This window comes from Pieris rapae, chromosome 16 (assembly GCF_905147795.1).
Source record: "Pieris rapae chromosome 16, ilPieRapa1.1, whole genome shotgun sequence".
Taxonomy (NCBI): Eukaryota; Metazoa; Arthropoda; class Insecta; order Lepidoptera; family Pieridae; genus Pieris; species Pieris rapae.
The window spans coordinates 2,568,159-2,590,979 of NC_059524.1; the positions used below are offsets into that span (position 1 = coordinate 2,568,159).

General features: G+C 34.8%; 1 protein-coding gene and 1 long non-coding RNA gene across 2 annotated transcripts in view; one reads left to right on the forward strand and one right to left on the reverse strand.

Moving 5' to 3' along the window:
• The first annotated feature begins 229 nt into the window (after positions 1 to 229).
• Positions 230 to 3,328, forward strand: LOC111003216. Its single transcript, XR_002600576.2, has 5 exons — positions 230 to 399; positions 807 to 988; positions 1,807 to 1,987; positions 2,323 to 2,581; positions 3,198 to 3,328. It is a non-coding gene; the product is annotated as an uncharacterized LOC111003216 (long non-coding RNA).
• A 1,642-nt stretch (positions 3,329 to 4,970) lies between these two features.
• The window catches only part of LOC111003131, a 95,022-nt gene continuing 77,171 nt past the window's right edge, over positions 4,971 to 22,821 (reverse strand). Inside the window, exons 2-10 of the mRNA XM_022273499.2 lie at positions 20,283 to 20,404; positions 16,473 to 16,674; positions 15,889 to 15,974; positions 13,177 to 13,306; positions 11,888 to 12,013; positions 11,574 to 11,689; positions 11,173 to 11,276; positions 10,228 to 10,723; positions 4,971 to 10,005 (exon numbers count right to left, since the gene is read on the reverse strand). Of these exons, the coding sequence (XP_022129191.2) occupies positions 9,252 to 10,005; positions 10,228 to 10,723; positions 11,173 to 11,276; positions 11,574 to 11,689; positions 11,888 to 12,013; positions 13,177 to 13,306; positions 15,889 to 15,974; positions 16,473 to 16,674; positions 20,283 to 20,404 (2,136 nt within the window). The 3' untranslated portion in view covers positions 4,971 to 9,251. The remainder of the gene's footprint in view (positions 10,006 to 10,227; positions 10,724 to 11,172; positions 11,277 to 11,573; positions 11,690 to 11,887; positions 12,014 to 13,176; positions 13,307 to 15,888; positions 15,975 to 16,472; positions 16,675 to 20,282; positions 20,405 to 22,821) is intronic.

Sequence of the window (22,821 nt, forward strand, 5' to 3'; positions counted from 1 at the left end):
CAATATCACATAAGTCAAAACTCAAAAGCCCACAAATTTTTATTTTAAATAAATATGTATTTTATAATATAATTATATTTAAATAATTTAAAATAAAAATTCTCTCCTTAGTAATTGATAATTGAATTATTGTATACTTGGACAAGTATCCGATTAGTGGTCACCATAGACAATTTTTTTTTGTTATCTTATTGGTTTTCTTTAAAAATGTCAATAGGATTTACATTGTTTACAGAATTTAAATTGAATATAATTACAAAATATAGAACATATATTTTCCTTTAAAAGTATAACGACTGTAACAAATAACTATTTTTAAAAATATTATAATTGTTTTTCAAAGCACGCCCTACCTCATTTACGTCTAGCGAATATGAATTACTTAAATTAAGATTTCAAGTAAGTTGTACGACAGTTTTGGACCAAGCTTAAGGTGACCCTTGTTCACCAATGGGGCATGGGCCATAAACATTTCGTGCCTCTGTATCATTAGTAACACTTTAACGACAACCAGACTTTCTTTTATTGCAATCCGAACTTGGTTCGACGAGCCCACGAACCAGGATATCGAAGACCAAATAATAACATCGCTTTATAATGAAAGACATATATAAAAATCAAAAAGTATTACGTATATAATTCTAAGCGTTGCTTCTATTTTTGTTAAATTTTTACCAAGTGGTAAGATGAAAAAACATTAAAAGAATTTTCTCTTAAAAATACTATTAATGAATTTTCCATAGATTAACAGTACGCTTATAATAGTCGTTTAGCGGTAAGCGATGTCTATGAAAGTTTTATTACAGTTTAAGGTGACATGAGCAGCCGTGATAGTTGGATCCCTTTGGCTGCAGGCCTGGTTGTTGGAGCTGGTTTGCTTGCACTCCTATATAAGATGTTTTCGGTGACTTCCTATAGTAAAATTAATCTTAATCCTGCCTCTAATGCTTATAAGTGTGCGTGTAAAGAAGGCGACATTGATAGCACAGTAAGCCTAACATTATAATAATTTAATTTAGAACATTTTTATTCTTTAAAACCCGTTGCAAAATATGGTTAAGTCTTTTCAATAAGTTTTCAGCAGCTTATCTTTTTAATAACACTTGACAAACTATCCTGAGGGCTTAATCAAGATGCCTTACCAGTAGTAGGTATATGTAGAAGATCGAAAACTAAATTTGTGAGAAAAATTGTTGACACGAACCGTCTTTTTCATACAACTTTACTTCTCGACTTCCTACATACTCTACTGTGTTTTTTTTAATGAGATGAAGTGAAGGTGGGCACTTATGCAGGCCCGCATCTAAAATGTCGAGCTTAACGCGCCTGTGGGGCTGGGTCTTCACTCAAATCCCTCTGCTATTCAGAGGGGTAGCGAGACCGCACTCTAAAAATACCTCAGCCCATCACACGCCCTTAAAATGGGCCCTCGGGGTTCGCTAGGCATTCTACCCAAGGGACAATACTATCAAGAGTGAGATAAAACTATCGCCCGTAGCGCTTGATGGCAATTGGTCCAAATAACAAATACGTCACGAGCCGTGACTTCGTTTGACCAATCATGCAGAAACGAAGCTTTAACATTTTAAGCGGTAATGACTATAATCTGTTGGCAAACGACAATCAAACGGAACACAGCACTTTTTCGTCTTAGATACTAGAATAGATTTGTAGTCTAAAAATGTAAATTGGTTATTACAATAAAAACATTTAAAGGAGTTTAACGATGATTGCTTTATACTCTCGCAAACGAGAGATATTGTGGTATAACTCTACAAATATATCCATATAAATAAACCTTTGTAGTGTAAAGTGCATAGTTCGAGTTGACAGAAAAGAAGAAATATTTTGCTACTTGTCACGATGGCTGTCACACGGAGACGACGCAGAAATTATTTTTGATAATAAAATAATATAAATATACAAAATGCTGTGGCGAGAAGCTTCTTAACACAAGTAACCTTTGTACCAATGCAATGTGTGATTGGTAAGGCGTATTTTACATTTCTCAATAGGTTTTAATAAAACTTTTTTAATGGATATAAACGCGAATTTATTACAACTCGATGTTTGGACTGCTTACCTATCAGCGTCTTTATTGAAATATTGTTTTCATAACATTTGCGAGATGTTACAAAGATGTTAAGATTACATTGTTTTAAATATCGGATTTTTTAATTAATATGTATTATAATTTTATTTTATTAATTTCACTATTTTTTAATACCATAACCAACAATGATTATCAGCTACTCTTGAGTTAATCAAAGACACATACGGACATGTAATAACAATATAAGCTATGTTTCGTAATTTTTTAAGTGCGGAGGAATTAGAGCGAAAACGGCTTGCTGCTATCCGAGCACAATCACGTGGTACATCCCCACCCCCTGGAGCCGGATGGCTGGACTGGATCTTTGGAGACAGTTCAGGAGGATGGTTCCCAATTATTGGAGGGTCCACAGTCTTCATGGCTCTACTCGGCCTGGTCTATCAAAACTTTGAGAAGATAAAGCAGTTTTTTGGCGGGTTCGGTGCAGGTGGCAAAAAATGGAAAGATCCATGCGAAGGACAAGTTCGGGTGAATTTTACTTTATTTTAAAAGACTTATGTGGTAGTGTTTAATGATAATACTGATTTATAGTCCCAAAGAGGGGCAGAGGGCACCTAGCGTATGATAGAAATCATTATCTAAATATTATCTTCTTTTTTCTTTTTTTTTCTCTGATTCTTATCCCTAAGATCGAAGATTCGATCACCAGCCGTTCACCGATAGAGCTTCTATTTAACATTTAATATTCGCTCAAACAGTACACGAAAATATCATGAGGAAAAATTAGAGGCTTGTAAAAAGTCAACGGCGTGTGTCAGGCACATGTCATATTCGATTAAATTGAAAATAACTCTGTATTCGCAGTTAGGAACTTATAGGTAACAATTTTCTCTGTTTCCACGTGAGTGGGTCACACCTGTTTAAAAGTGATGTTGTCTTGTTTTTTTTTTTAAATTGACCCGTTTTGTATAAACTTCTTTGTTGTAATAGCTCAATTGTTGGACGCAATTTCCGACTATAGGACCGATTTTGAACATTAATCAGTTCGTTTCTGTTTTATTTTAACTCGCTAAATGCTTTATCATACTATTTTCAATAAAATATAGATGACTCAATAGAACTTATAAACTGCCTTTATTTACAGAAGCCACCTCCGAAGACATTCAAAGCGTGTAGCTGCGATACCTAACAAAATACTTCTTTAATGCTTGATCAATGTGTTGCAGTATCGTGACTTTATTTAATTTGATTAAATGAGTTTTTATTCAATAACGATATTCTGTGTTTCAAAATTACCTATACCTAATTTATCCTAAAAAATATATCTAAATATATAATATTTTTAAGGGTGTTAAAAATGTACGTAGCAATTATGGATCTTAACTCGTAAGATGTTAACAGATTTATGGTTCTATACAAGTAATTTAAGAATGTTTTAGTGATGCCAAAAAAATGAAAATCTTAAATTTCTTTAAGTGCTACAATCAATTAAAAAAAGTCCTTCAAGAAAAGAGCGTACCAATTCATAAAAGTCCGCGTTTGTAAGCCTTCTGGCAGTGTCCATGGGCCACGGTATCAATATGTATCAGAAAAAATAGTCAATTATAATGGCGTCTATATGGCAACATTTGTATATACAATACAAATCTATAAATTGTTATCTCCACTTGAAACAGGATATTTTAAAGTTTGTGAGTATGGAATGAGTGGAAAGGCGATATCTTTACATCCTATTTAGATTAGTAAAATAGAATTCCTTTTTGTGCTTGTTTATTTTATCTTTAAGGTATCTACCATACCGATAAAGTCTCTTTTTATAATTCATATTTATTATAAGTCATAAACGATAATATTTTACAATACTTACGTACCTACAGCTTAAAATTAACATACTTAGGGCCTGTTTCACAATGTCCGGATAAGTTCCAAATAAGCTATTTATTACTTATTGGTATGATAAATAGTATTTTTCCGTTTCACGACTGTCAGATAGCGCTATACGTCATGAAATTCGAAGTATCTTATTTGGAACTTTTATCTTTCGAATAATTTATGTGTTGCATAGCTATTTGACACTTTATACATACATTGTGAAACAGGCCCTTATATTCGTATTTATGATACTAAAGTTATAGTGGAATATGTTAAATTAATAATATTGATTATTTATACACTTTATAAAGTATGAAATAAAGCAGTGTTGGACTAGTGGCTGTAGCGTGCGAATCTCATGGGAATGGCGAGGGATCGCATGATCAATTCACGGCTGTGCACCGTGCCTGTGTGCGCATTTAACATTTGTCCGTAAAGTTAAGCAGGTAAAACATCTTGAAACCAACATGTTACAATAATCGACAAGTCACCTTCTTGGAAAAGGTATCGCCTTTGGATCATAATTTCTAATGAATGACACATCTAAGAGTAGTGTTTATCGAGTGGCTTACAAATGACAATACAGGTTGTGTATTTGATTCTAGACTGCAATAAATTTATTATTCTTAATGAACGCTACAATGTAAGGCGATCCAATCGTGGCATTGACAAAGAACACGAGACACTTACGAGCTCTGGTTTATGAGTTACTATTATAACCAACTAAGCTAGTTCGTTTAACATTATATTGAATTTGCCTTACGGGAAAAATCCTAGGAAAGATTTCTATGTAACATTGTTTTGAGTTGCAGTAGGCTAACCATCATACTATATATACATTCACAAGTGATTATCTTTTTGCATGTGTATATGTGGGAATGTTATCAGTGAACTGGCTCAAAACATTGCCCGCAAAATATTCAAATTGCATCAGAGAAAGAAACGCTTCCCGTGAAAGACAATGTTTTTGATGATTTTTTAAAATTACTTTCAACTTCAAGTACCAGAAACGTACCAGTCTGGATATATTAAATAAAACAGCGTATTGAAACAAAATATATTTATTACCACATCTTACAAATGAAATCCGTGGGCCTCGTTGGCTCAACTATGAATAACTATTGCAAACCCGGGCTTGACACAACCGTAACGAAATTCTAAGTTAGTGCCTTAAAGGAACGTTAGCTATACAATAACTTAATTCACGATTTAGAAAAGATGAGATGGTAACATTAAGTACGGATTTTATATCCACCTCATGTTATCTAAAACGTTAACTATAACTATAAAAATAACTAAAAACTAACATTCCACTGATATGCGTTTGTGGTGGCAAGTGCAGTCTATCCGAGATAAGTACGGCATAAATTAGGCAAAATAACATTTACCTTATACAAAAATGTCGGTAGTCGCTTTTATTCTCACAACAGACACAATATTCTATATTTTGACGTTTACGAATCGATAATGCTAACTCAAAAGTGTCGGTAAAAACGTAATTTACGTTGGTAAAACAATATAGCAATTTATATTTATATAACTTTAATTTACCAATACAAAATCGTAGTCGTTGGGAATTTGTATTGTACGTAAATGAATTCTCAATCTACCCATAGTATGGTATTAAAATCGGATCCACACTAAATTGTGTATATTGCCCTAATTACTAGTGTAAAACAGAATTACCACAAGAAATAACCATTTCTTAAGTACATAACATTATTTATTAACGGAAGGTTCTATTGTAACGTGGCAACACAAGGGAAATTATTTACTATATTAATTGACTAATGTTTACGATAACAATGAATTAGTTTAATGCACGATAATGAGGAGCGATAACCATTATTTCATTCGCTCGATCCTACATTTATAGATATTAACAAAATATTTCACATAGCTGTCATCAGTTTAGATTTGTTAGTACATATTTTGGTTAAGAAAAGTGAAATCCCCACAAGACATTTTCAAGCGACTTTTTGGTAGGTATTGATTTACAAGACATTTTTTGTAACTGAATAACTGACATCTTTTTTATAGGTGTCGTGTGTCCTTTAAACTAAGTGAATTAAGCCGCAATTAACCGAGCCAAAAAATGTGAATAAAACATAGAGAAAGGCGAAAATTTACATTAAAAAAATCACAGTTTCGACGAGCAACAAAACAAGGACCTGCGCCCTTACTCTGTAACTTTCAATAGCGATAGCGATACCGACCCCATTTGTATACAAATTGGATGAAGTCACGATAACCGAAGCGCTACTGTCACATTGGAAACGCGCGGAACAAAAACTTTCAAAACACGCTATTAAAACAAATTTCTATACTATATTAATGAACATGACAGCTCGGTAATTGCGTCTGAACTCTAGTATTTAATTTAACCGCAAAAATATCACTCGGGATTTCACTTTAGAATCGAGAAAACGAAAATAACAAGTACTGGACGGATGTTGTTGTTCTGATACGTGCTTTAAACAATAACATTTAAAACGGTTCCCTACACGGGAATAAATGGCTGCGGTATTAGGAACTAATTTGTGAGGGAAATGTGTATAGCGGGAGAAACGGATAAGCAATGAAGGGTCAAATCTACGTCTTTGACGTACGACTGTCCTTAGACCACGCTCGTATGACATGACATACCATGTCATGTCACACGACAGGTCTCACAGCAAGCGCGTTGGACTAGTGACCTGCGAGACGAGGCGGGGAGGGGTGAAATATAACGCCACACCGAAACTATTGTGTGGCCGCGCTTTTAGGGCCAAGACTAACTGCCCTTTTAGAGAACAGAGAATTTCCTTGCCACCGATTAGAATGACATAAAATAAAATTGCTTGTTTTTTTAACGTTAATTAGCTGCCCGATTTGGCGTTCGATAGGAATTGAGGAAGCTAAGAAAAATAAATTTGACAGCAATTAAAATGGGGTAACCGTAAAATCTCTCAGCATTATACAGGAGAGACAGGACTATACTGTACTGAATTTCAAGTCTACCACAGTATCCAACAACAAAACAATTTGTTTGGCACTGATAAATCGGGTTTATATAGATTTAAAATATATTTACATTCAAAATACCCTGACGATATGATTATGACAAAAATATGTAATTTATTTATTTTACAATTATGATTACCTCGATTATATGAGAAATTATTTATGTGACCGAAACGATAAACACGGGGTTAGAACGCCTTGGATATACCTTGAATCAACGTTCCAGTAGGTATAAGTCAAATATTTATCTTAATTACTAAGACGTCTAAATATTTGACGAAATTAACGACACACGACAAAATTATTATTTATATATTTTTTCTATTAATATTCTCCCGCTACAATATCCTAGCTTTTTGTCGCTGACGTTCCACAAACGTTCAAAAACATCGTCAAACATAGTCGAGATTATCTTAGGTCTAGGACCCAGTCCGCCAATATAAATATTGTTTTATTATTTTCAAGAAACATTTTAATTATGTATGTATCATACGCAAATTACGATCCGTGGAGATGTCTCAACAGTACTGTATATAGAAAGTCAAAAAATTGTATGAAATTTCATGTCGACAAATTTTCACACAAATTTAGTTTTCGACTATATAAAAGATATCGTTCTCGACACTTCAACGTCAAATTGACATTCAACTGTTACTGCTGAAGTTGTCAATACATGAAACTTGACACACGAAATAATGACCACTATATCGGCGCAATTCCAACCCCGCATATTAATTTAAAAATATTGCAACATTCGTGTTAATATTAAAAATATAATACCAATTTATAAAAACTTCGATTTACTTATACTAAGTGCAATTAATTTATGTTGGACTAATGACGCGTTTAAGACTAGGAACGCCCCACCATTATAAATAATTTTGTTATAGGACGAATTTGCGAAACGATGAAAAATAATTTTGAATAGTTGCCACCTTCAAAAAATATATATACACGCGAACTGGCAAGTAATGTAATACTGTATACATAAATTAAATTTATATAAATTACTATTAATTTTTAACTCTAAATTATTTACATTGCGTCTAAACGTCGCTATTGAAAAATACACATCCATCGAAATGGTTTTTGACTTATGTCGGGCCTCTATAACAATTGCACAAACTGACTTCGAAATTTGATCAAATTTCTGTAGTTTAAAAAACCTTTAAAATAGCCTCCTATCCATCCATATTCCAATATGTTATGGAATCGAGAAATTCCAACAGACGTCTGAGTTCTAGCGTCCAACGTATCAGCTATAAGAAGAAAAATCTACGTAAAATTCTCTACCTTCAATAATTAGGACGGTTGAAAGGCAGTTGTTAAAAGCCCAAGTTGCAACGGCCTTTGGAACGCGCGTTTGGATTTTCGGTTGCCGTAAATTTATTCTTCTCGTTTCTTCTCTTCAGTAGGTTTTAATTGCTCATATTTTAACGATAGAACCAAACGAAAGACATTGAAATACAGACGGATAGTGCTTAATAGGAACCGAGCATAAGTCGTCAAAACGTAGGCCATCTCTGGTCAGTATTAGTCTATATCTCTACAACCGTTACATAATCTCATATATCCAAAGAAATGCTTAGTATATTCAGTCAAATAAACGCGGAATCGTCATTAGGTGCCTCCAGAAACTGTAGAACGCAATACGAGATTCACAGACTGTCACTGTCACAGGGATACTTTTTGACAGATGGGAGAATTAGTTGACACTTAATGTTTTGTGTCTATGAATCTTGGATTTGAAAAATAGCATTGATATTTCAAATAGTGAGAATAACTCAAAGAAATCCCGACACCTTGTCAACTCAATGCCAATGTCTATCGAAATATTCTTTAAGAACGAAATAATCTTTTACATCATCAATACGATTTGATGTAAATAAAATTGTGAATAACCACAATTTCTGGAAGCACCTTGTTCATATATTGTCACAAACGTTTCACCCTTGGCACTAGCCTTGAAATACTGCTTAACAATGTATACCGATCATATAATATTGCTCTTGCTTTGTATATAATATTTAGGGAATATAAATAGTTTTTAAATTTTATTTACTCTATTTGGAAGTCACTGAACAATTTGACACATGACAAAGTCGTGGCGTACTCTAGCAGACGCGGCCTATCAAAGGCGTCCTGCCTTCGCGATTTAGTCGCGTTTACGGGCGTATACGTAGACACTTCACGTATACGTCCGTTTATCTATCAGTGAGTCGACAGATTAAAAATTTAACACTGGTTTTAACTCTACTGACAACCAAATTGAATTGACCGCACGTTACTTCTGAGATCGCCTCTCGACTTCGTATCCCTTACGTTATGACTTTTTATCGAAGAGGGGCAGTTTCGATTTGACGGCTCCTTCGCAGATCATCAGTCTCTGGGCGACGCATTTCCTGCCGCACCCTTCTTCCCCCACCACTTCCATCCGACTCCCCGCGCTTCTGTGCTTGACGTCAACGAAGTATTCCTTCTCGGCCTTCTCCTTGCCGAACTTGCCAAAGTTGCTCATTTTGACCCTCTGCCCCTTGAACTCGCACTTGAAGTCGGCGCCTTTTCGTTCGAAGTACTCGACGATTTTGGATATTTGCGCGGATCTGACGTGTCGGGGGATCCGGTCGTCGTAAATGTCGGAGCCGAGGGACGCGACGTCCTCCGAACTGTCCGTGTAGACGCTCGAGGTGCGCTTGCAGGAGAAGAGATGGGAAGGAAAGTTGAGAACCCTCGGGAGGACGCGGTTGAGTTCGTCCTCGTCCAGGGGACGATGGGAACACTGCACGCGGCCGACGCAGCAGCACTTCGTGAGGACGTGGTACTCCCGCTCGGTCTCCTCCGTGTCGAGGAGGCCGCAGAGGAAGGGCGAGGCGTCGTTTTCTCGGACGGACTCCTCGTCGTCGAGGCTGCGGAGGGAACTCACTGTGGTGGAAAGGGCGGAGTCGTCGGGCAACGTCGGCCGACGTCGCAACACCCGCTCGTATAGGACGAGGCAGTCCGTGCAAACCCTTACACGGGGCTGTTCCTCGAACTCGTCGCTCGAACGTTCACTGGATTCGCGACGCCACCACCAACATCTGGAATGTCATATTTTGTTAGGAAAATTATCAAAATATTGATATCGAGAATGTGAATTTTGTTAAATCAATTTGATAGGAGCTGGTAAGCTATGATCTATTGTAAAATTAAGAAGAACCATATTTTTTAAAACTCTTACAAAATTTGCATTTTATTAGCCACTAACAATGTTACTTATTTTTATTTAACATTTAAAATGAATGTATTATTTTTAAACATACCTATGACATCCCATTAGCGAGCACGGGCACATGGCACCATAACTCGCGTGTCCAAAGTCCTCATTGGCCACGGAGAAAATCCCGCTCTCGCAAGACCCGCGGCGTTTTAGTTCCGAGTCGCTCAGCTTTTGTTTCCTACTGAACACCGGCGAGGGGGGAAGCGACGACGATCTGGGCTCATCGGAGGTGGGGTAAAGGTTGGGGGGGTCGCCGCTGGAGCATCGATTCCTGGGGGTCCCGGAACCCCCTCGAGGGGTATTTGTTTCCAGGATTTTGTGAACCCCGCGGAAGGTATGTAATGCGCGTTTCGCGGGTCTGGGGGCCGCATGGGTATCCCGTAGGAGCATTATGTGGGCGAGACGATGGAGACGAACGAGGGAGGGAGGGGCAGGGGGCGCCGGGTCGAGAGCGCATGCGGAGCGATGAGGGGGAGAGGGGGGAGACACGCGGGACATGCATTCCAACTCGGATAACGAGCGACGGTGGGCGGCACTACCTGCAACGTTGTACACAGATGTTACAGACACGTATGTAAGTATTTTTAAATAATCGCTGTTAACGATTACGATATACAAAAGTTCATACAGACATTGTTTGTATATATTATTTAAGGCGAGCGGTTTGTGTCATATAGTACGTGCGCTGTAGCATGGTGCGGGTGACTTTCTTAATTTTTCGTTGAAAGTTACGGTAATTTACAAATTCTGACTTAATATTTCAGCTGTACCATGAAATATTAATACACTAATAACTGTAGTACCTCAAATTTATTCCAGCCAGCATATTCTAATCTAATTTAAATCGAAAGAATAATGAAGCAACTGACACCCGCACCATACTACACATGCTTAAATAGTATAGTTCTATCAACAACAATTATTTCATCAACGTCAAAGGCAAGTATGCTGAGCTTATTTTTCCTTCAAATAGCAAGATTATACTAACGTGTATCTCTATGTGGGTGCGTGCCTGTCTCCGAACGCATCCGTAAAGGGCGACGCCACGCCCACGACGAGTACGTACGACCGCAGGCTGTGTCTGCCTCCTCACTGCAATTCAAATATCAAACATCAGCATACCCAGTACAAATGGTTCCTAGAATCCCATATTTTGAATATTTTTACCAAATTAAAAAATATATTGGTCTGGTGGAATTTAACTTTGTTTCATTAAAAATTTATAATTTTTCATTTATTTCTATTATCACGCCATTTTCCAAAAAAGGTAGGCAGAGACCACGGATAATCAGATTTGCCAAAAAATGATAGCTGTCAGAATGCTACGGAATTAAAAATCACAGTATAAAGGATAATAATTATTATTATTTTTCTAAATAAATTGTTTACCTGTCATAGGTGTTAGGGGAGGCGTGGCAGCCCCACGCTGCGTCATCTAGGCCTTCCTTAATCTCGGCCAACTTGCTCACTATCTCGGGGAATAGTGGTCGCGCCTTGGGCTCGTACTGAAATAATTTTATATTGTACGTATTTTTTTAACTTATTGAAATGTAATTTTGAAAAGTGCGCGACACTTATAATTTATATCAAATGCCAGCTGTCAACCCAAAGAGCCGGTTCTTGTGAAAACAACTTTCTCAAGACAAACAATTATGGAAATCAAAATGCATAACTCGCAATCAAAAATATAATAAGTCACTTACAATGCAGCAGTTGAAGGCCAATCGTAGGAAGTCTGGGACAGTGTACTCGTCACAGAGTTCCACAAACGCCATGTAATTCAGACCGAAGTTATCCGTACGAGGGAGAACGTCCGGGTCTGCGTCCACCTGAAAAAGAAAACAAGTTAATAAAATGAATATAAAATGTCTCCTCACTATTGAATACCTACAGTAATTTTAGTGCGATTTTTTTTAAATAAAACTTCTTTAGGTATATGAGGGTAATATTCTTACTGATGAAACGTCACGAAGATGTGCAGCGATTTTGTCGGAGAAAAGGAGAGAGCGATTGAGAGAGAGTGAGAAAGGGAGATCGAGAAAAATAAAAGCTGTAGGTTGATGCATTCGTTTAATAGTTACATATTAGAACTGAATATGGCAAATCTGTTGCATTACGTCTTGTGCAGTAAACGCAGATTTATTTATTAACATTATCATTAGCACGTATACAGCGTGTAAACAATGTGAATATAGATATAAAAATACTGGAGTGATCATATACTTCTAATCTAATAATTAATTTAGAAAGAAGTTTCTTCTGACAAGGGTACTTTGTACGCACGCACTTCTTTTCTTTTAGGGTTTTTATTAATTAAAACAATTTCAAATCTTTGAAATTGGTCATTTTCTTTCCGAAAAATAAATGTTCACGAAACAGAAGTTCAGAAATCTGAGACATCTAAAAAGTGGCAGTAGGTATAATCATTTACTTTATGCATGTATTTTGCGCGAATCGTCTTTTTAAAATTACCTACAAATTAATCACGCGAAATGTATTCACAGTTCGATAAATTGAAAAAAATATATGATGGAAAGCTAAAGTATCACCAGGAATGGCGAAACAAATTAGCAATAATAGCATGTAACTTAAGACAATTAGATGACGCGTTCGAGCATCGCGCGTTCATTGCACGACAAATCGAAATGTAATTTATGTATGCGAAAGATTTGTGTAAGCTTATACTAAATAAAAAAAAACTGTTGCTACTCATTATATAGTACGCGCCTTTAGCTAAATCTCTTATTTGTAGATAAAAAAATGTCAAAAGTTCTGATTATCCTTAAACTGCGTTTATACATCAAACATTTATTATCTGTTCAAATTGCATTTTAATGTGAACCATCCCAAAATTTCCCGAATTTAACAGACCATAGTGACAATTATGGCTAAACTAAATCCCATGCCCAAAATTTTCATAATTTACGCGTTTAGAATTAAAAAAAAACACTTATACTATATATATATATATATGGGAACCTGTAATACTCACCCTGGCGATAAGTTGGCACAGAATAATCCCGTAGGAGAAAATATCAGATCGGTGGTCGTACCAGCGGCCACGAAGGCATTCAGGTGACATCCACCAAGGCGATCCCACACTTGGTAAGCGATATCCATTACTGGAAGAAAAATGCATATATATATATAATGAAAAGCACTATGCACCATATTATAAGAACATTGTAAATACTGTATATTTGATTGTTATGTTTAGGTTTTAATAAACGAATTCTGTTAATAATTATTGTTAAATAAATTTCATATAAATAAAGGTTTTAATGTTTTTACTTTAAACCAAGTCATAGAGAACACTTTTAAGTTCACTACTAGGACATAAATTGGTGTCTGAAAAATTTCCGATCAATAATGGATAGGCAATTAGCAAATGACCGATGGGGTGACTTCCAGTCAATACAGTACTAGTGTCGGAGGGAACCGAATTCCCTCATCACTTCAAATTTTTCGAGGGTTATTTTTGCAAGGGAGGAATTTCTATTATTTTCCTAGTGGCCCGAAATTACTGATTAAGTTTTCTTTGGTACGAATGTATATGTAATACAACAATCTACTGAGACACTTAGTTGTGTGTTTTTAAATAATTGTGTTCAACATTATCGCTTAGGACAGACGTTAAATCACAATCCCACTTGGTGTTAAGTGAGATGCGGCCTATTGGAAGGCACGCCTGTCCAGGAAATAGCTATTTAGCATGCCTAAGAATCAATGTTATACTGTTTTGGGAAGCTTGATTAGGGCAAGAGCCCACTCGAAGTTCAAGTTTTAATTCGAAACCAAGTTTTCGTACAAAGTTCTATTTTTGAATTCTACTTGCTATAAAAAACAAAATATGTAGTATATATTCGAGAACTATAAAAAGAATAACATTAAGTTCATGTAATTGTTGTATTTATAAGTACACGACATCCAACGGAGTCAAATTCTTCCATTTGTCGCTCATTTCCGCTACTATTTTCTAATATTTCCCCGCTTGATTCCATACTTAATTCTTTCTCTCTTCTTTCCCACTAGGCCAAGTAAGTCCCTTGTTAACACATCTGTTATTACAGACGGGACATTTTGTCCGGCATATTTCCACTTTAATTATTTTGAGTGTATATATTACACCGTCTTTAATTTTCAACCGAAGCATAGAACGCTCCATAGCCCTTTGGCTTTTCAATCTATATTGTCTCACATGGGCAGATACCTAAAGCTGAACACATTCTTGCTAGGCATACCTGCTTTCCGAACAGGTCCAGAAGATTTAGGTTTTAAATCAAACAAATTTCGACACTATGATGGCATAGCGTATTATTATGCAATATTTTGCGTACTTCCGCAAATCGTTCACGCATGGCAAAAGTGAAGACCATGTAGTTCTTATATGCAGCTTGATAAATTGTCCAAACTTGACAAATGACCCGACATTCGCACGCAACGTCGCGTGATTAGCTTTCTCATTCACGTGACGAGAGGCGTTAATTGCGAACGGTGAATGAGATGCGATCATTGATGGATTGAGAAATTTTCCGTTCAGTCAGAAGGCGTTTGTTTTCCTCGTTACTTTAAATAGTATGAAACAAAGATTTACAACAAGGAACTTAAATATTAGTTAAATAGTATTTCATTCATTGACGAAACCATTTCAATATTTCTACCTCAACGACCACTTCTTAAACTCAGCTGCGAACAACTCCTCCGAACACTCCATGGTAAATGCGATAGGAGATACTGACTCCACATCTCTACGCAACGGCAAGGCATCAAACCTCTTGGTCGTCGTCGATTCGAAACACTCTTTGTTGAATATGGTCAAGTGGAACGAGCTGGTATTGGCGAGCACTCCCCAAAGGGGATAACCGTTCTTTATGTAGGGCTGAATTTGCGCTTCACATAGGCCCGGTGTTAAATTTGAGTTTCTGAGCATAGCTAGCTTCTTGAAGGCTTAGCGTTTCACTCCAAATGACCGCGAAACTGAACGTCCTTCAATAACACACAATTTTTATAACCGACATAACAAGTTACCCCTAATAAATATATACCAATGTTTTTAAAAATAATAACAATGTTTATTTAACAGAAAGGAACCATATTTATCCGACCCCGTTTGAATTAAGACAATTTTTCGTGGCCAATAAACTCTCATTATGTTTATAGCCTAGGGGACGGACTGTAGGGTAAACATTTTAATAACATCAAAAAGAACTTTCCTGCACCCTCAATGCGTCTTAGACGAATTTATTTTTTGCGTCTACCTTCATTTATTTTTATTTTATTTTTGCTCTCAAACATAACACATGTTTATAATGAGGATAATCACAAACCTATGAAAACGAACTATGAGAACTTAAGAAGGTGCAGCGCTAATCATGTAACTTCTTCACATATCTCTTAATAGACAATAGAAAAGAGATCATCTACAATCTATGGGTAAAATTCAGAGTCAGGTTATCTATGTCAAAAACGAATTTTAACATGAAAGTTATAGCTTGCTTTAATTATGTGGAACCAATGCGACTTAGAGTCCTTCAAGAAAAGAGCGTACCAATTCCTATAAGGCCGGCCCTGCACTTTCCTTCTAGTAGTATAACGAATGAAGATGAATGATGGGTTTACTAGAATTAGGTTTCCCCTGGCAGAAAGCGATATATTATAAGATTAAATCTTAGTAAGTAGGGATTAGTAAGGAGGGATTACTTACATCGGATGAGGTATTTTCGCCGCCAAACCAAAATCAGCGACTACTGCCGTGTATTCACCATCGCCATTCTTTTTTAATAATACATTCTGAAAAATTATAAAAATATTGTATGATTATACGCCAAAATCTAAAACGTCAAAATTAAATCTAGTTTTGAGACTTGTCAAACCATTTTTTGTATGAAGCTTGATTATATTTGACATCGCTAATTCTGATTGTCAAATACGTATTTATTATAAATAAGCTGAACAACATAGACAGTATTATACTATTTATTAAGACACTCACGCCATACAAAACAACAAAACATTTTTGATCTTGAACCATTATATTTCTATATTTTATCTTCTTTAATATTCTATCTCTCACAACGTTAATCTGTCTATTATATATTGTATTTTAGCCAGCATCGCATTGGATGTATTTGTATCTAGATCTCTTATTAGTGAAAATTTCTCCCTTACTTTCGTTTCCAATCACACAGCCTATATGACGCGTAGCTTGTTACTATTCTAACGATTCATAAACAATTCTAAAAACCTATATGAACTATCTAAAATTATAAGACAGCAAAATATCGGTACCTTAGAAGTAAGATCCCTGTGGAAGACGCCAAGCGAATGCAGATACATCAGACCCTCAGCCATGTCTGCAGCCAGCGACACGCGCAACGGTTGCGGCAGAGGTTCAGGTGGTCTACTGAGAATAAGTTGTTCCAATGAACCGCCCTCCATGAACTCTGTCAGTGCGTGGAGTTGGCCTTCGTGCACGCAGACACCCATGAACCTGGAATTTAGTTTTAAAATTGTTGAACTTTACTCAGTAAAGAGAGATGATGTGGTGAGATGGTGAGAAACAAAAATAAACTTGGCGATTAAAAATAGTGGCGAAGAGTTTATTGCCAGTTCTTCTCTTCCCATTTACGCCCTTGATTTGAGAACTGACAGTAAATGTGAAATTAGAAGCATTTAATGTATATGTATTAATTTTTACATGTGTTACATGTACATTGTGTTACCTATAAATGATTTTTTTACTTTGACTTTAACTTGAATTCCGGTGTCTTAAGTGCTGATTTTTAATTAATGGTCCAATAAATTTATTTTCGAATATTCATACAAGAACCTTAAGAACATCGAGAAAACATTGAAGAGTAAAAAAGTAACTCTAGTCAAAAGTTGCGAGCGCTTTCCAACATACAATGGTGAGGAAAACAAACAATTCGTAACATATTTCATAAGTGATGCTTTGACCTTATAAGTCCTTTCCCCTCATCAAAATTCATAAGCACGATGCTCGAATTCAGTTTGTTTACACGTAGAGATGTTATTAACTTCTTACTTGCGTGCGATGGCGAATAGACTTCTAAAGGCAGTGTGCCTGTCTGTAATTATGTAGAAGAGTTTTTGGATCAAGTTTCGATGAATTATAAATATTAACAAAACAAATATTATATTTGAAATAATAAAAAAATATGTTTAGTTACAGAAAGTGCAAGTGTAGTCAGTCATACACCAGGATCCTCTGTGTCGTCGGCAGCTAGTATCTTCCATTTAACATATTAAAGATTTTAGATACTTGAAGCTATGGTATAGCTTCAAGTATCTAAAATACTTGTAGTATATGACCAATTCATTACCAGATTTAATAGACCAAAAGATTTGAAATTTCTTACTATATGTAGGCTTACGTATGTTTTAATTATATTCATATAAGATATATAAGTATGAAATAATAAGCTACAATTACATGTCATATGCCGCAAAAATTTTGGTCAAACGCATCTAATCCCAAGATCCTTACCCATCCCATTCCTTAATCATTGAAAGAAAAGTCGTTGGCTTAGATTTATAAAAAAACAAGTAATTTTTTTTGTCCTATTTCAATTTATGGAAATTAAGAGTCTATTAATAGTTACCTACAGTAATACCCGTTATCTCAAAACTGTTTTGACTAATCCAAATGCCAATTAAGCTTCGCGTGCGATCGGCATCTAAGGAGTGAATTGCAACCACCATAAAAATATTGGAATCGTACACGCAATAGAAAGTGTTTCCTAGGAAGTATGTATATTGAAAGGGCACATAACACGCTAATTAACCATTGATTTATCACGAGATCATTTCTATAATTGAGTCAGTAAGAAGAGTCAAATAATTGAGTCAAAAGAAAATTCTGATTAACAAGTTGGATATCCATAGTTTGACACGATTTTATTTATTTATTAATACTTCGTTGCACAAACATAACACAATTGACATAATTAAATGAAAAGGAGGACAACTGGCGGCCTAATCGAGCGATCTATTTATTCCAGGCAACCACGATATTAAATAGACTTCAATAAATGATTTATCGAGTAAAAGTAAGCAAATTCATTTTTAAATTAAAAGTTATATACATAAATCATATGACTGAACCACGGCTTTAGGAAGATGTTTTCTACCTTTTAAAACTTTTGATCAAACGAAATGTGTTACCCAACAATGAGTAGTAAAAAGCATTGTTTTTTACTTCCGATGATAAGACGAGGAAATGATGCGAAATGCGAGACAGTGCATCCATTGTTCGAGATTTCGTAACGAAATTACGCAAACAAGGAAATCGGCTCATCTTTAATGACATCTCATTTATTAAACGACTTTAAAAGAGTTAGCGAAAGGATTTGACAGTCGACTTTAAAATTTGTTTTTCTCTGATGGTTGCTGATTACTTAAATGTCATCAACTACTTTTATGTAATAATATCTTGACTTGATAAAATATATAAAAAGGAACACGCTAATGAAAGAATGACGCTCAACGAATAATTTTATGCTGCCAGCATTAAAAGTATACCTACTGACACAGGAACCAAACTTTTAAGTTTCTATAAAAAAAAGTGATAATTAGTAGTTGGAAATAAATATTTATAAAAAAGCCTTTTTATAACAAATTATAAGTTGCATTAAAAAATATTATTCATATATAATTTTGTATATTCTAATTCCGATATAGCATAAAACATTTGAAGAGTCAAAGCAAGTTACTAAAGATTTTAGTTTTTTATCGTTAGAAAATTTATTGGTAAGAACGTAATATCAAAAACGTTAAACAATTATATTATACAAAAATCGCCGTGTATAGGATTTATAGAATTTGTATACAGTTTTAATACTAGTTGTGTTTCAAAATATGCTTAAAATGTCTGGCACCTTTCACCGATAAAGTTTGAAGACTCACGAATGCCTAAGGAATGCAATTCAGTTACATCAATATTGGCTCTTCGAATAACCATAAATACGGTATAGTAAGCAAATATGTTTTGGATATTTGACCAGTGACACAATATAATCCAATATCCATTCAACTGGTCTAATTTAAGTTCAATCAAATTTTCATCTTTTAACATATTGAATATTATTACATTATCAACTATATATAACGACACACATTTACAGGCCAAATTTTGATGTTAAATGGAAAGAACCAAAATCTGTATTAGAAAAAGAAAAATTTTTATTTCGGAACTAGTGTTAGTATTTATATAAAACACAATTCTTATTTGAACGCTATATACAGCCTGTAATTCTTGGTAAGTCTAAGTCTTTTGCGGCACCAGAAATTATGTTGTATTTCTTTATGTTATTCATATCTTGTGATATTCAGGCATCTTCGTGTAAAATCACGCTCAAGCAACGGATTTCCAGAAAGTTCGAAACGTATGATGCGTATTTAGGGGTTAAATCGATGGTCGTTAAATTTAATGAAAAGTTATATTGCATTTATATTTTTCTTACTGTTTCGTAATATTTAAACATTTTTATTGTCTTTCCTATTACTATAGGTGTATTTGTTATCCAATTTAGTATGTCTTCTATCTCCTGTTTACAGAGTTTTAAAACAGTATGTAAAACAGCTAAGATCGAGTTATGTTTGGTGTCGGTTGTACGAGGGATGTTCAAATTTTTTTTAATGAAACACTGTGTTTGAATCTGGTTAGCAACTGGCTTTAATTGCTTGAAGGCTTGAGCTTAGAGCTAACATAACAATAGGGGTTGCGACACTAAACTATCTTGGCTTATATAAGGGTTCTCAGTCGACTTATTGGACATTATCGAAATCGAAAATGTTTTATTACAATTTATCAGTATGGGAAAAACTAAAGGCGTCATTTTGGCTTTATTCGCGATAAATTTTTAACATATTACCTCGTAAAATATTTATATAAATATTAATATAACTCTCTAATAAATTTTCGTGTTAAAAAAAACATTGAATCTATTTTTTCGAAATAGCGCTACACATTTTTGTTTGTATATTTTCCACCTGAACAACTTTGATAATCCAAAGCAAATACTCCAATAACGGTCATCCAATTCATAATCCCGGTTAATAATTATGTAATAAACTTACCCCAAAATATTAGGATGTTTGAGTTTGTTCATGAGCTGAACCTCCCGAAGCATGTTGGGTCTGTTCGCTCGCTGCTGGTTCATCTTCAGCACCATAACTTTGCCGGACGTTTTGTGTGTGACCTTGAAAAAGTTTTGACTTATTTAAAAAACTAAAGTTTATAGTCCTCTATATCGACTCATCAAAATCGGTTTAGAAATTTAATACATTACATAATAATTTATTATAATAGTTTAATTAGAATCTCAAATAATAAAGGAATTAATGAAACACGCAACAGTTTCTTTGTGACCCATGATAAATCTTTAATTACATTAGTAATTAGTAAATTAGGTTAATATATTCACTATGACTAATAAAATATTTCGAACTTTTTAGGATATAATTATAATATACCATTTGTATATAAATTTAGTTAAAAAGCAAAATCCTTTTTTATTATTACTTAACATTTTAAAAATAAAATACATGATAAATACAATTAATACAAAAAAACGAAACAAAAACATTCCAAAAAAAAACGTTTTAATACAAGAAACATATCATGTATGTCACGACATTTGGCTAAATTAAGATATTCTATCCCACCTCTTGAATATTTATTTTATTGTAAAAATAATGATCAAAAGTTATTAATTTCAGATCATTCATGAGTTGTTAAATCGGGCATAGACAGGGTATCAACGGTTATAGAACTCATAATATTATACATATACATTTATGTGCTCCAGCAATAGCAGCTTCTTAATAAATAATACCCAATACATATAGCAACAATACTTTAAGACTTCCTTCGTTGAACGTCAAGAAGCTAAACAAAAACACTCTCGACAGATTAATACCTGCAGTTGGACAATACAGCTACACGGCAATAAGAACCTAGTAACAAAATAGGAATATGGGCAGTGTTCTTTCATATAATGAGTTTCAGTTTTTTTAATATGGTGGAGCTAAAATATTTTGGACTACATGGATGGCAGGATCTTACTTTCTCCTTCTCTCCTCTCCCCTTCCATCGCTTTTTGCGGTCTCCTTCTATAGTATTATTTTTTCGCAGAATCCACCATCGCTTTCCACGCCTCTCTGCTACCAAGCATTTTAGGAGTATTTTAGTGAGGTGATGGCGGAACCGTGGACATCGAGGACACTTGATATATTCTGAGCTGTACCGCAACCTACCCACAACAAGCACGGCCGAACAATCTTACACAGATAGAATATAGATTATGTATTCATCAACTACGATAAGAATATTGGACTATAATTACAATTTGTCTTCATAGGTATATCAATTAAATCTCAATGTCATTTAGAAAGACATACAAAAGTAATACAAGTTTAGAGAATGTCCTTGAATTACTTACAAACATCTAAAATATACCAATAATTGGTACCAAGTCTATGTAAATACACAGTTACGATAATATAGCAAAATTCCAGCTACGGGTACAGCGTTTTATTAACGTATACTGATTAATTCGTTCTGTGGCAATGGTTTCCAGGGATTGCGAAAGAACCCGCCCGGTGGGCCCGTGACCCGTCAAGGACAGACTCGACGTGCTCGCCGCCGCTTTTTGTCCGATGACGCCACAACGCTTTCACGATTACACCCGCTAATCAGCTTAATGTAAACAATAAATTCCTTAGTATTTCTTGTATTGTATATTTATTTATTTTTTTATTTCGAGAAACATTAAGGCATACGTACATTAAGTAGAACCTAGAATTGTGATTGGAGTAGCTTTTAGTTTTTATGTTATATTTTTTATTTATTTAAGCACTTTTACCACCCTGAGTAATACTTCCTCTTTATTCAGGTTGCCTGGAAGAGCTCGCTTCTTAGCGATAAGGCCTGGATCTGAATGTATATGTACCAAATATGTACTTGCTATTTTGGCAAAAGATAATTCATTTGACAGTATAAAGATAATATAAAAAGCTTATCTATATGGAGCCACGCAAAGTGATGTATGTTTTCTTGACAGGCAGGTGTGAAAGACATGCATGTTTCTTATTTTCTTATTTAAATGAATGTTAATTGCGCTCATAGAAAAACTAAGAAGTGTAAAATATAACTTGTGCCAACTTGCAAAGCTGAACTCAAACTAAACCAGATAAGTTAAAACACTGTTTCCATCCTAGATAACTTATAAAACAAGGTATTAACAACAATACAAGTGGGTCGCATTCTAGATCAAGTACAAAATTACATTCTTTATAACCAAACCGCAGACCAACACAGATCTTGTTTGGCCTATATATCTAGATCTGTTAGTAGTTTTTCTTATTGGTTCTGTATTATTAAAGGAATCAGATACTACAAAAACTTCATAAACTCATGTACCATAATGTGTGTGCACTTTTGAAGTACTTATATATATTAAAGCCATTGTATATATTAAAGAATTGATGAACGCGTTGTTCACAGTAACTACTGTATCAAACAAAAGAAAAATTTGAGTTGGATAGTATTTATTGGAAGTATTAAAAATCAGAGTTGTTATCTGTTTCAACATAAACATTTTCAAGTCTATTTTTA